This window comes from Daphnia magna, linkage group LG10 (assembly GCF_020631705.1).
Source record: "Daphnia magna isolate NIES linkage group LG10, ASM2063170v1.1, whole genome shotgun sequence".
NCBI classification, from domain to species: Eukaryota; Metazoa; Arthropoda; class Branchiopoda; order Diplostraca; family Daphniidae; genus Daphnia; species Daphnia magna.
In genome coordinates, this window is record NC_059191.1 from 5,397,640 (window position 1) to 5,410,710 (window position 13,071).

Sequence of the window (13,071 nt, forward strand, 5' to 3'; positions counted from 1 at the left end):
TTCAAATCAAATGCAGACGACAGTTTGACAGCGTTAGCAATATAGCATTGGGATTTGCGTCTATGGTGGTGGCGCCCAGAAGCTCCCTGCGAGAGCCAATGAGAATGGCTGATTGGTTGGTCCGCTAACAACCTGAACGGTCGAGTTGACTCGCGGACACCATGTTGTTTGAAACACGAGGAATAGGACATACAAGAAAAATTTTTACTATTGGAAGCAAGCCTTTATAACTTAAACATGCCGTGCAAAACATTTATTTTCCTAATCTGTTTTGAATTGAAGTAACGTCTTCCGGCTCTAGAAACATTTGTAGAGTTTTACCCAGCCCTTGTACTGTACGGTTTTCCTGACAAGGGAGCATAAATCTATGATATATTTCTTTAACCAAGTCTTCCGCAAAAAGAATATGAATTTTAGCGTAGTCGCGAGCATCTTCCTTCTTCAAAACGGAGGAAAATGTTTGGCTTCCTATCTGTGTGGACCCATTACAAGCATAATTAAGTGCCCTTTCTATATTTTCTTACATAAATACCGAATAAGCCCATGGCCACCCCCCAATAAGTTACATAATCTACATCGTGTTGTAACAGGGGGACGTTATAACTAACTTTGATCTTCACCGTAAAACAACTGAACTTATAAAACACATTTAAAGAACAGTTTACGAGCTACTTCAATTTCTTCCCAAAAGATTTTCTTTTCAGTAGCACACGCATTCCTTTTAGTAGAATAAGCCAGTGTTTATGATACTTGAGGGGCAAGAAGTGTTGGTATAGTTTTTGTCGTGAAGTTGCTGAAGATATTGTAATTAGTAATTCAGAAAAGATTGGGGTATTGGTATTACTGTTGAAATTGATAAATCTAAATTTGACAAAAGTATTGTTAAGTTAGTAATTTTATTTAAGTTCAGTTGCTTTTATTTTATTGTTTATAAGAAAATACAATCGTGGAAAAAGAGTCGACAGAGTTTGGGAATTTTGTGGTGTCGTAAGAACATCAGGAAAATGTTTGCTGGTTATTTAGCTAGTTTTATGCTAAGTGAATGAAAGGGAATGGGCGTTTTTAGTTATGAAGTATGCTGCCAAACTATATTCTGGGGAATCAATTAAAGAAAATTCAAAATGGAAATGTACAAAAAACACGTGTAATTATATTACTTTAATTAACTCATCTGCTTAATACATTAAATTACCACTGACATCATTTTAGAAAAAAAGGATTTGGAATTACAGTTTTATAAATAACACATGTTTATTTGAATAGTTTTGGTGTTTCTGAGTAAAAAGTAAATTCTGCTTCCTAAATTAAATATTGACATGTTAAGTTTATTGGTTTTGTTAACTACATCTTGTCAAGGGGTTTTGGTTGAGAAAGAGGTTAGACAGTCAGAGTGTTTCGCTGAGCCGGTTCGTCTGTCACTGAACTGAAACACGGACTCGGTGAAAAACCTTCACTGTCCCACTACACTAACACTACACTAGGGTGACACCAACTTACTACACGTACATTTAATCTCTGCCCCAAATCACCCGCGTTGAGGCATTTTAAATAGGTTACAAGGTTATCCCCTACTAATACGTAATGCATTCGTCGAAGGTTACCTTGTGTAACGTTTCCAAACGCCACTCTAACGCCAGACACACACCCACACGCACCCACACAGACGTACACATATACTCTCTCTCTCTCTCTCTCTCACACACACACACACACACAAACTAACACGCATACCAGCATACACACACGCACTCAGGCCATACATCAGACATCCACAGATCACATACATTCGTGTACGTGACAATATATTTATTATCTTGTCTGTTTGAGTTAAAAAATCTTGTGATGATGTGTTTGATCTGTTAATACATAGCTGGTTGATGAAATGTATGTTTTTTCAATTAATTTCTAAATGATTTGCATTCAATTGAATTATTTAAATAAATAAAAAGTTATATATCGATAAATTTGTGAGGATTGATAGTTTATCAAAGGATTTTATTATGTCAAAATCAGCTGCTTCTAGCACAGTTTTGGCTAGTGCAAATGTTAGTTTTGGTTAACAAAATAATTATAAAAAAATAAAACATTTCTATGATATTGTAAATATGTTTTACCTTTTCTTATTGATTTGTTAATTCTTGGACGTAGGCCTACTTTAGTTTTTTATTTGGTTCTGATAGTTCCCATTTCAATTTTCCTGTTCCTTTTCCATTTCGGGAATTCCAACAAGTGAGGCTCACCGAATGGAAAAGGACAACCGAGAACAAGACGAAGAGGAACAGTGAAGATCAATTGAACAGCAGTAGAAGGGAAACGAGAATCCTACTGCCCAGGGAAAAACGATTAGGCCGATAAGAAGAAAATAGAAGTCTGTTGGACGGAGGAATCAAATAACTAACCGAAAAAAAGAAGGCCGGAGTCGGTTAGAGTGATATTGGAACTAGCGGACAGCTTTTACATATGTATGGAGACAGCTGTTGAGACGAACAGAAACGAAGAGGAATTGGAGCTGAAACTAAACGGAAGGAGGATAAGTTCAGCCCGCCAGACAGTAAGAAAATTTCCGTAGGACAATCGAAGTTCAATTATTGATATTTGCCGCTTCGACAACGGTCAACGCAGGTGCCCCCTATACATGAACAATAATTCCGCAGGAGGAATTATTTTATCAAAACTATGGTGCAGTTTTTCATTTATATAACAGGACGTCCGTCCTTAGCAATACACGTATTTTCTCACCGAGTATTGTGTCGCGCTGTTTGTTTCTTCCATAGGTCCAGTACGAAAAGGTCGCCACCATTTGAGTTATCTTCCGCAATTTTGATTTCACGCAAAATTTTAGCGGCCAAAACGTAGGGAACTTATTTTTAAGCTGCAAGACACCCTTTTGAAATCTTTGAAAATTAAAAAACAGTGTGACGTAGTAAATTAAAGGACGAAACAGATTCTGTATAGCTTTATGTAATAAAATTTTCTATAATGGTGAAAAATCGATTTCCTTAGTGACTAGCAGCGCCACGCGTGTCAATTTGCATTTACGGTAAAAAAGACTGGGAATCACATACAATTTCAATTTTATCTCAAGAACCACATATCACAGACAATGAAAAAAAAACTGCAAAAAAGCAAATTTGTTCTTTAGTTAAGCCATTTATTTTAATTGCCTTTGCTTAAAATACAAAAAAGTTATTAACAAAATAACCACTAAGGTTTCTAAAAAAGTGCTTTTTTCGACAAAAATCAACGGCGGGGAAAGTCTAATTGCGCAATTTCGATAAAACTTTGGGTTTCCTATTTTAATAACCACAGAAAGATATTCCGCTGATTGAAATTTTGAAATTCAGAAAAAAAAATTTCGAACCACCGTATAGGACAACCCTTTTTCGACGCCTGATTTTACATGGTATCACGGAACAACACTTTCTTTTATTTGTACGCATGGCGTTTCAGTTGCAGTTTCGTCTTCTGATTGGACATCTTTATGTTTGACTGCTTTTTTCTCATTCAAATTTCGGGAAAAAAAATCGAAATGGAAAGAAAAAAAAAACAGGAAACAAACTATTGTGTGGGATGAATTTGCTCCTAAAAAATCTAGGAAGAAAGCTCATAAATCTGAAAAGTTTACTACTGAATTTCGAAAGAACAAAGCACTTAAATTTGAAAATCTCAATAAAGACTGGAGTAAAAAGACAATTTCTTTTTATTTAAATATATCAAAACCTTCTTTCATTTGCTATATACAAGGTAACTTGGCTGAAGCTGTCGAACGCAACACGGGTTGTATCGAGCTTGCTCTGCCCGGGTGACCTTTTCCCCTCGCTCAGCTCCCAAGAAATCCTCGACGCCTTATTAAATGTAAGAAGAAAGCTTCTGAAGATAATCATAAAGACCAGTCATCAAAGAAAACTATTTGCTGAAGAAGGAACAGCAGTTAAAATATTAATTCAATAGCTCGACGTAGAAGTTCTTTTATGAATCCTTTCCCAGTATGTCTTGCAGATCCTCAACAACTAAGAGGTTTCATATTTACCTATATTTTTGGATTGGTCAATACCATATTGTCACACGAGTTGTATTTGAACAAGCACAAACGAATACAACAAGTGATGACTTAAATATAAACAATGGTTTTACTCGAACGGGATAACCATTACCAAAAGTTGGAGAAGCGTCTGAAGACCTCTAGGGAAACCAGTGAACTCCTCTAACGGAGCCCAGCCCAGGGAGCTCACCCGATGGAGAATCATCTTACGCAGATTCGGGGCAGCTTTTTATACCGTCGCGTGAATTACTCCCCTTCCGGACTGCGTATCTGCGTATCTTTCTTAAAGCGGACTTCTCCCGATAATTTCTTCACCACGATCGCAACGTTGTCCAAGGAGCGGATGACTCATCTCTGCGAAGAAATAAACAATCTCCCTTTTCACACGCGATAATATTTAATTTGTTACGTATTTGAGATGCGTAAGCAAAAATTGTGTTTGAAGACCATACGTACACATTACCTTCCTGCGGCATCATATCGCACTTTTACAAAAAAAACAAAATATTATCTTTATACGCGTAAGAAATTTTTCTAGTGGGTGTTATAACAAATTTTTAATCCTTAGAACAAAAGGAGGGGCTCTTGAAATGGTTCACCCAGGTAAAAGAAGATGCACTGCTGAAAATTTCTACAATGATCAAAAAGATGGAGCTGTAAAAAAGTAGAGATAAGAGTAAAAAAAAGGATTAAGAGAACCAAAAGGACCAAGATGACGAGGATCGGCTATGGATGGATAGCGCTGAAAAAACATTCGCGTCATTGGGGAAAAACTATGGCTTTTATAACTTTTTTGCCAACTCTGCTCTTCTGCAGTGGTTTTTCCATTTTGTATTAAGTGCAAAGATTGTAGGAAAATCTTCTATGGCGATTGTTATTTTAAATTGCATTCTTCAAGTCCTTTCTGTCATCGGACTGTTTACTACATGTAGACTGAAAAATGGAATCGCCCAAGAAAATAGTTACCCATTGAATTCCTCGGTATTCATGGAGCCGTGCAAACGAAAGGTTTTGTTTATTAAACAAAATTGTTGGTGCAGTTTATCACAATTTTAGCTGTCTTTTTTTTATTATTGGTTTCAGGGGTTCCATCAGTTCCTTTGTTTACACCCACGACATGTCCTCAGTGTGAAGATGTCGACCAAAAAGGCAGTGAATTTAATTTAACAACCTAATCAGATTTTTGCCCAAATTCTAAAATAAAGACATTTTTTTCCCCCACAATTGCAGCCGCTCTACCACTACCAGAAAGTGCTTTAACGGCAGCTGCATAGGCGATAGCCAACTATTCAATACACAGACCAAGAATGTAAAGACCGCGATCGCCTATACTGGCCAAAGGGCGATGCTAGTAGCTGTCGCCAGGTTCACGTTGTGTGTTTTAGGCAAGTTTTTTTATGAATTTTCTTATTTCCCTACTCAGATCAGATGCTTTACACACCCGTGGTTTGTGAGCAAAGTATTGCATCCATTTTTGAAATTTATATTTCTTAATCATGTGTAGCCTAGTCTGTCCCACTTTTAGGCTTTTCTTAATTTTTTTATGACCTTTGAAATTGGGTTGCGTTTCTTAATAAGAAATCTTAATCCAAAAAATGAAATAAAAAAAAATTTTGCACATACCCCACCACTTGATAAACATGTTTTTTTTACCTAATTTTTTTTTAATAAAAAAAAACTTTTGCTTATTAGGAGTTGGCTTTTTAACATTAGGTGTAGTATAGTGTTCTTGTTAAATACTCCAAATTGAAATTAAATAAAACAAACACTTGATACCCCACATGTAATTTTAACTTGGCAACCTCCATAAAAAGCGAGGGATGGGGAAAAAGAAAGGACGTTAAGTCAGTCAAGCGCGCGCGAGCCGAACACGAGCCGCTAAAATGGGGGGTAAGAAAACTAGAAATTCACTAAGAGATACTATACTTGGATATAGTAGTGCTTACAGTCTTTCTCTTGGAACGAAACTTCCATTGAAAGGTGCAGTGTGAAAAAGACTCACATTCGACCAAATAACGATTTGTTACCGACTCGAGATATGTGTTCTACTGTATTCCTTGATGAACTAAAGCCTATTTGGTCCAGAGCCGGAATTCCAATTAAAGCAGATAAGAAGTGTATTGACATGACCGTCGAATTGTGGGAAAGTTTTCTTAAGTTGAAGCAGGTGCCAAAATCCAGAAGGGATAAGAAAATAATTGAGTTCCAAGGTATACAAAATTGTCTCTTTGATTTGTCTCCAATCAATGTACATTACCTAATGCAAAGTACGCAAAGTGATGTTTGGGAAGAAGATTATAAGTTTCTGGAAATGCAACGCCTTTACCCTCAAGAGGGTTCGATGGGAGTAGTGGATGTTGTTACTTATAACCGCGAGAGAAAAAAAATGGCCCGAAAAGCCGGTGTCAAAAGTAAGAGTGATCTATCAATCGTTTCAAGTGGACAACAAAGCGATAGTGAAGTCAGTGACGACGAACTAGAAGATATTTCATCAGGCGACGAGGTTGATGAAACCACTCTCAATAGAAGTACAAATAGTACACCGAGGCCTCATTCCGTTACTCTAGAAGTTCCAAGATCACTCTCAAGATGTTTATCAACAACATCAGACCGAAGACACCTGAGTGTTCGAGATCAATCGGCAATACAGAAAGCTTTACTCGAATCTGCTAATGTCAATTTCTAATAGTACGGTTCATCGTCAGCGTCGTATTAACCGTACTCTTACAGCGGCTGAGATAAAGGAATCTTTCGTTTCAAACTTACCTCCGTTTGGTATAGTACATTTCGACTCCAAGTTAATAAGGTAATATCAACATCCGAAGCTACAATTTTCATCTTATTAATAAGTTTTCTTTTTAGATATTTGACTGGCCGGCAAAGCGATAGACTTATTGTTCTTTTAAGCGGAAAACCCAGTATCGAAAAGCCAAAATTATTAGGGACTCCAGTGATCCAACGTTCAACAGGCTCACAGCAGTGTTCAGTTGTAATTGATACGTCAAATAGCTGGAAGTGTTTAACGCTTTTAATAGGAATGGTGTTTGATACAACGTCGTCCAATACGGGAAAACATGCCGGCTGTTGCGTCAGTATAGAATCGGCACTGGGTCGTTCTATAATGAGGTTAGCGTGAAGACACCATGTCTATGAAATACATGTGAAGCATGTAGCAGATCACATAAATGGTGCCAGGAACAGTCCATCGGATGCACTATGTGTACGCTTTCAAAAAGAATTCAACAATCTTGATAAATCGACAGAGGTAGCAAATTTAGGTAAATTAATAATATACATGACTTTTAAACATAATTTTCGTTTTCGAGGACTTGGAAATGCTAGATCATAGTGGACTAAGCAACGACTTGGAAAATTTGGCCAGTTCTGTAATCGAGTGGGGTACTAGGATACTGGAAGAAGACGTATTTCCTCAAAGCGACTATAAAGAGCTGCTAGAACTCACTTTGGTCTACTTGGGCGGTGTTGTCTATCCATTTAGTTTCCACAAACCAGGTTGATTAAGAAAAGTTCAAAGTTAAACAGGGTTTAATTTAAAAACAATCTTTCTTCTTTTTTCGTTAAAGGCGCTCATCACCACGCCCGTTTTATGGCTTACGCCATATATTATTTGAAAATCCAGCTATTCTCAAAAAGATTTGCAATGTCGTCGACCGGGCTTAGTGGCGTGAAAAGAATGGCGGATTTCATAGCCCTTTACTACACACACGCATTCCTAAGATCCCGGCTATCGACTTGCTCACCAGAAGGCGATATGCACTTTTTGTCCTTAATGAAGCTCTACAGAACTCAAGATCCATCGGCCTCTGATATTTGCGTCAAGTCCATTCTACTCCACCTATGGTATCTTACTGAAGAATAGGTTGTCTTTGCTATCTTCGATACCGATCTTCAAGATTCGTTAAGGCAACAAATGGTTCGAAAGCTACTGAACTATCAACGCCCTAAAATTTTCAAACCACAAAAACCTGTATTTTCTGATATTGATCCTATGACAATTAATTATCCCTATAAACTCGTCGATTTTATCGGTTCCCGAAGCTGGTTGTTATTTCATCTTCTTAATTTAAGTTAAGAAAAGTTGGACTGGATGCAAGTACCAGTGAAGTACAGGAAGAGCATGGTGGGGTACCGAAAACTAGAGTTAATTGTCCGTGGTTGGTTTTGAGGTTGTTAACGATAGCGCTGAACGCTCTGTAAAGTTGATGAGTGATTTTAAAGATGTCAGTATCGACAAAAACGAACAGCAGGTGCTATTTCAAGTACTGGAGCAGTACAGGAATGAAGTATCAAATTCTAACGCGAAAAACTAAGCTTCTTATCCTTTTCACGCTGTAATTGCTGGTAAATTTCATAAAGGGACACTTTAAACCGCGAGTGGGGTTTCAAGTTTTTGTTTCATTTAATTTAAATTTAGAGTAATTAACAAGAACACTATACTACAGCTAATGTTAAAAAGCCAACTCCTGATAAGCAAAGTTTTCTTTTTTATTGTTTTTTTATTTTTAGGTAAAAAAACATGTTTATCAAGTGGTGGAGTATGTGCAAAAATGTTTTTAAATTTTATTTTTTGGATTTAGATTTCATATTAAGAAACGCAACCCAATTTCGAAGGCCGTAAAAAAAAGAACCTAAAAGTGAGACAGACTAGTGTAGCCCTTGGTTATATCCCTTTAATTATTTTAAAATTGTTTTACAATTTATAGGTTACTGTTAAGGTTCATAGCTAATAAATTTGTCTTCGGATATTCTTAATTATCATTACCTTACTGGAGAGTGAGCTTTTAGGAAAATATAAGAAGGAACACGTTAGATTAGTTGATCGAGCCGTTTTATTTCTAGCCTCTTTGAAAGTCGGTAAAGGGGAGCCTTTCTACCTGCCACACCCACGAGGGCCACCAACTCAGCCACGAGAGCCAAAAAAAAAGCCCCAAAAAAACGTCTGCTCGCGTTCCCTTGGCAACCGGCGTTGCCCCCTCGTTCTTACGGATCTTTTTGATTCGTAACACCGTCCACCGCTTGTTCGAGGCCTTTCTCTTCTACCGTTTTTTAGTAAACACAACTTCACAACCGGTCTTCGGTATTCCCCTTTCTTCGTGCGAACTCGTACGGCCCGTACAGTGTCATCTCCCTCGGTTCCAGATGGAATAACTTCCGTCACCTCGCCGATGGGCCACTCTCCTCGAGGGGTGTCTTTTTCTATCAGAAGTACCACGTCGCCAACTTGTACGTTTCTGCGCTTTTCGGTCCATCCTTTCTTCCTCTCCGTTAAAGCTGGAACATATTCCAGCAGCCATCGCCGCCAGAAGGACTCAGCTAACTCTTGTGCAGCTAGATACCTTCGTCGCGACAAACTCCCGGAATATTCAAAAACGTCAGGTGGTACGTGAGGGTGCGCCCTAAGAAGCAAAAAATGATTGGGCGTTATCGGGCTGTTGTCTCGAGGGTCGACACTCAGATGAGTGAGGGGACGGGCGTTCATCATGGCCTCCACTTCGACCAGTAACGTGATTAAAACCTCTTCGGAAACGGTTTGAGAACGCAATACGACACGTAGGGCTGTTTTTGCGGATCGAACAAGACGCTCCCACACCCCTCCAAAATGTGGTGCCAGCGGTGGTGAAAATGTCCAGCTAACCCCTTCTTCGGCCATCTTCTTGTTTATTTCGGCAGTTTTAGCCATCCGGTCAAGGGCCTCTCGCAGTTCGATCTCCTCCGCCACCAAATCATCCCCGGTGGCGCTGTGGATTGAGATGGAATGCCCACGACGTGAAAATTCTTGTTGGTCGGCTATCCGGGCCGCTCCTTGTTCCAACTCTTTTTTGCCAGCGACGAAATTAGTGCCGTTGTCGCTATATATTTTTTTGGTGTTCCTCGTCTTGCCACAAAGCGTCGGTAAGCCATCAAGAACGAATCGGTATCCATCTTTGTGGATAATTCAATGTGGACGCCTCGGGTGATCATGCACGTAAACAAGCATCCATAACGTTTCTCTACGTGTCGGCCTACTACGACAAAAAGAGGACCGAAATAATCCACGCCGACATGCGTAAATGGCGGCAGGAATGGTCGAAGACGATCGGCCGGAAGGGCGGACATGAAAGGCTGGACAGGTCGGCTTCTCTCTCTTCGACAGGTTAAACAGCGTTCGACGAAGGCTCGTACTGCTCTTCTCCCTTTCGTTATCCAAAATTTCGACAAAACCTCGGAAAGTGTACGCTCGGTTTTAGCGTGATGAACCCGCTCGTGGGCGTCTGCGATGATCAACTGGGTAAAAGGTCCTTTGTTGGAAAGGATCAGTGGATGTGTAGCATCGTAGCTCAAAGCTGCATTGTTCAGTCGTCCACCGACTCTAAGAATTCCTTCACGATCGATCGATGGTGCCAATTTCAGGAGCGGCGACGATCTCGGTAGTGGTTTTCCTGCCTCCAAGGCAGCGATCTCTAGTCGGAAATACTCTCTCTGAGCGCTGCGAACGCATGCGATCCATGCAGCCTTGTATTCGCTTTCGTCGTAGGTGTCTGGTTTTCGCCAGCGCCTGTCTACGACGGCCCACACCAAGCTTGATAGCGACTTAGCTTCCGAAAGACACTGATTTTCCGAATCGACGTCAATGACGTTTACCATCGCGTGAATTTCTTCAAGTCCCCGGTCTCTGGTGGCATATTGCAGTCTTTCGGCCAGCCTTCCTCGTCCATTCTTAAGAATTCTGGTCCAGCAATCCATCGATGAGATACAGTTAGGCGGTCGCCTTGGACCCCCCTGGTCCCATCGTCTGCTGGATTTTTCCGTCCGGGTACATGGCGCCATTGTCGTCTAAGATAGCTTCTTTTCTGCTCGCTACGAAGGCGTGGTAAAAAGTGGCTTCGCTTCTTAGCCAGTGAAGAACTGTGGTGGAGTCGGTCCACCACGTCGTAGCCGCTATTTCAATCCTTAAAGTCTTCTTGACGTGTTGGGCCAGCCTATAACCAAGAACGGCGCCGAGAAGTTCGAGGCGAGGAATTGACTGCTGCTTTAGTGGAGCAACCTTTGATCTCGCCGTTACGTGGCTCACGTGAATTCGCTTTCCACAAACTGACCTGAGATAAACCACCGCTGCGTATGCACGCTCCGACGCGTCTGTGAAGGCGTGCAACTCGAATCTAGTTTCTTCCGGTCGGAAGTCGGCTGGTCGCAAACAGCGCACCACCCGCAGTTCTTCTAAATTTTTTAAAGTTCTCGTAAATGCGCGCCATCTTTCTCTAATGCATTCCGGTAGGTCATCGTCCCAATCCGCTTCTTTACCAGGCCGCCCGTCTTTCCCCAGCCGCCAAACGTCTTGCAAGATTATTTTTGATACGATGGTCACACAAGCCAAAATCCCCAGTGGATCGAAGATACTCGCGACGGCGCTGGCGATTTGTTGTTTACTGGTTGCTTCCTGCCCGACGTTTAGTGTAAACGAAAAGGTGTCAGATTCGCCTCGCCACAAAAGCCCTAGCGTCCTCTCCATCGGTAGTCCGTCCAGGTCGGCATTCAACTCTGGGCCAGCTCGCTCTTCGGGGGGAAAAGATGACCAAAGCTCCATCGATGAGGTCATGACATGTGTCAGTCTGAAGCCTCCTTTTTTTAGCAGCTCCGTCAAGCGATGACAAGTTCTTTCTGCGGTTGCGACGTTGTCAAACGAGTCAAGATAATTGTCGACGTAAAAATTGGTAATGATCTTTTCTGAAACGTCACCGTAAGCGGGATTGTCTTTTCCTGTTTGTCGTAAAACAAACGCACACGACGTAGGGGACGAGGAAGCACCAAATATCTCAACCATCATCTGGAACTCCATTGGCGGGCCGCCACTACCTGGGCTGCACCACAGAAAGCGGAATGCGGATTGATCCTCCTCCTTAACACGCACCTGAAGGAACATTTTTTCTATATCCATTGAGACAGCACAGGGTCGTTCGCGGAAGATCACTAGTAGGTCATGAAGGTCGGTTAACAACGACGGTCCATTTATCAAGGCGTCGTTAAGGCTTACGCCGTTGTGTCGGCTGGCTGCATCAAACACTAGTCGTGGCTTGTCTGGCTTGTTTTGAGGGGTTACCAGGAAATGCGGCACGTACCACGTCCTACCAATGGGACCTTCGAGTTCAGTTTTCGTCAAACGTCTGGCAAATCCATTCTTCATATTGGCCTCGATGGCTTTCGTGTAGCGACGACCGTGCTCGGCATCTAGTTGAAATCGGCTCTCTGTTGCATACAATCTCCTGAGGGCGCTGGCACGATTATTTGGGAGGTAGACGTCGTCCGACTTCCATGGTAGGCCAATTTCGTATCGATCACCAAGATATCGAACGGTTGTCTCCAGTATTTTCAAGGCGCGTTTTTCTTGCTCGTTTGAGTACGCTTGACGCTCAGCTCTCGACGTGAAGAATTCTGGCGTCCACAGTTCTTGGATAGCCTCGTCGGCCTTGTCCTCTCGAAGCGATAAGGCCTGACAATTCTCTAGCCGTTCGCCCATACATGTGATTGGTATCTCGCCGATCACAGACCAACCGAATTGTGTCAATATTCCGATGGGTTCCTCCTCGCTTAACGTTCGGTTTTCCAGCTGCAGAAGTGCCTTTGGTACGTTGGTTCCGATGAAGCAGCCTACTCGATTTGTATCAATCGCAGGGATGTCTAATTTGCGAAGATGAGGCCATCTCCTCTTCAGTCTCGGCCAATCCACGTAAACGTCAGCTACTTTCAACTTTGGCACCACCAAAACGCGCGAGATATTGAACGATGGTGTCTCTTTTCCACACGGTGTAACGCGGCACCTAGAGGAACTCACTGGTATTTTCGGGTCATTTCCATGGAAGGTGGTTAGACGGCATTGTACCATCTTGCAGTTCAGTCCTAAAGATTCAGCCACTTCTTGCGTGATTAAGGTCGTCGTGCACCCAGAGTCTAGTAGGGCCAAAACAGTCAGCATCTTGTTGTTGTTCCACACGGCGACCCACGCGTACAAGGGGAGCGTGATCATTCTTTGG

General features: G+C 41.4%; 2 protein-coding genes and 2 pseudogenes across 2 annotated transcripts; 1 reads left to right on the forward strand and 3 right to left on the reverse strand.

The window, feature by feature from the left end:
- Positions 1-7,182: 7,182 nt before the first annotated feature.
- Positions 7,183-8,135, forward strand: LOC116935829 (annotated as a pseudogene).
- A 739-nt stretch (positions 8,136-8,874) lies between these two features.
- Positions 8,875-9,871, reverse strand: LOC116935820. Its single transcript, XM_045179735.1, has one exon. It carries the CDS (start codon positions 9,741-9,743, stop codon positions 8,964-8,966), a length of 780 nt encoding a protein of 259 aa, XP_045035670.1. The 5' UTR covers positions 9,744-9,871; the 3' UTR covers positions 8,875-8,963.
- LOC123476850 lies at positions 9,851-10,758 on the reverse strand (annotated as a pseudogene).
- A 41-nt stretch (positions 10,759-10,799) lies between these two features.
- LOC116935830 lies at positions 10,800-13,064 on the reverse strand. Its single transcript, XM_032943060.2, has one exon. It carries the CDS (start codon positions 13,062-13,064, stop codon positions 10,800-10,802), a length of 2,265 nt encoding a protein of 754 aa, XP_032798951.2.
- Between the last annotated feature and the right edge of the window lie 7 nt (positions 13,065-13,071).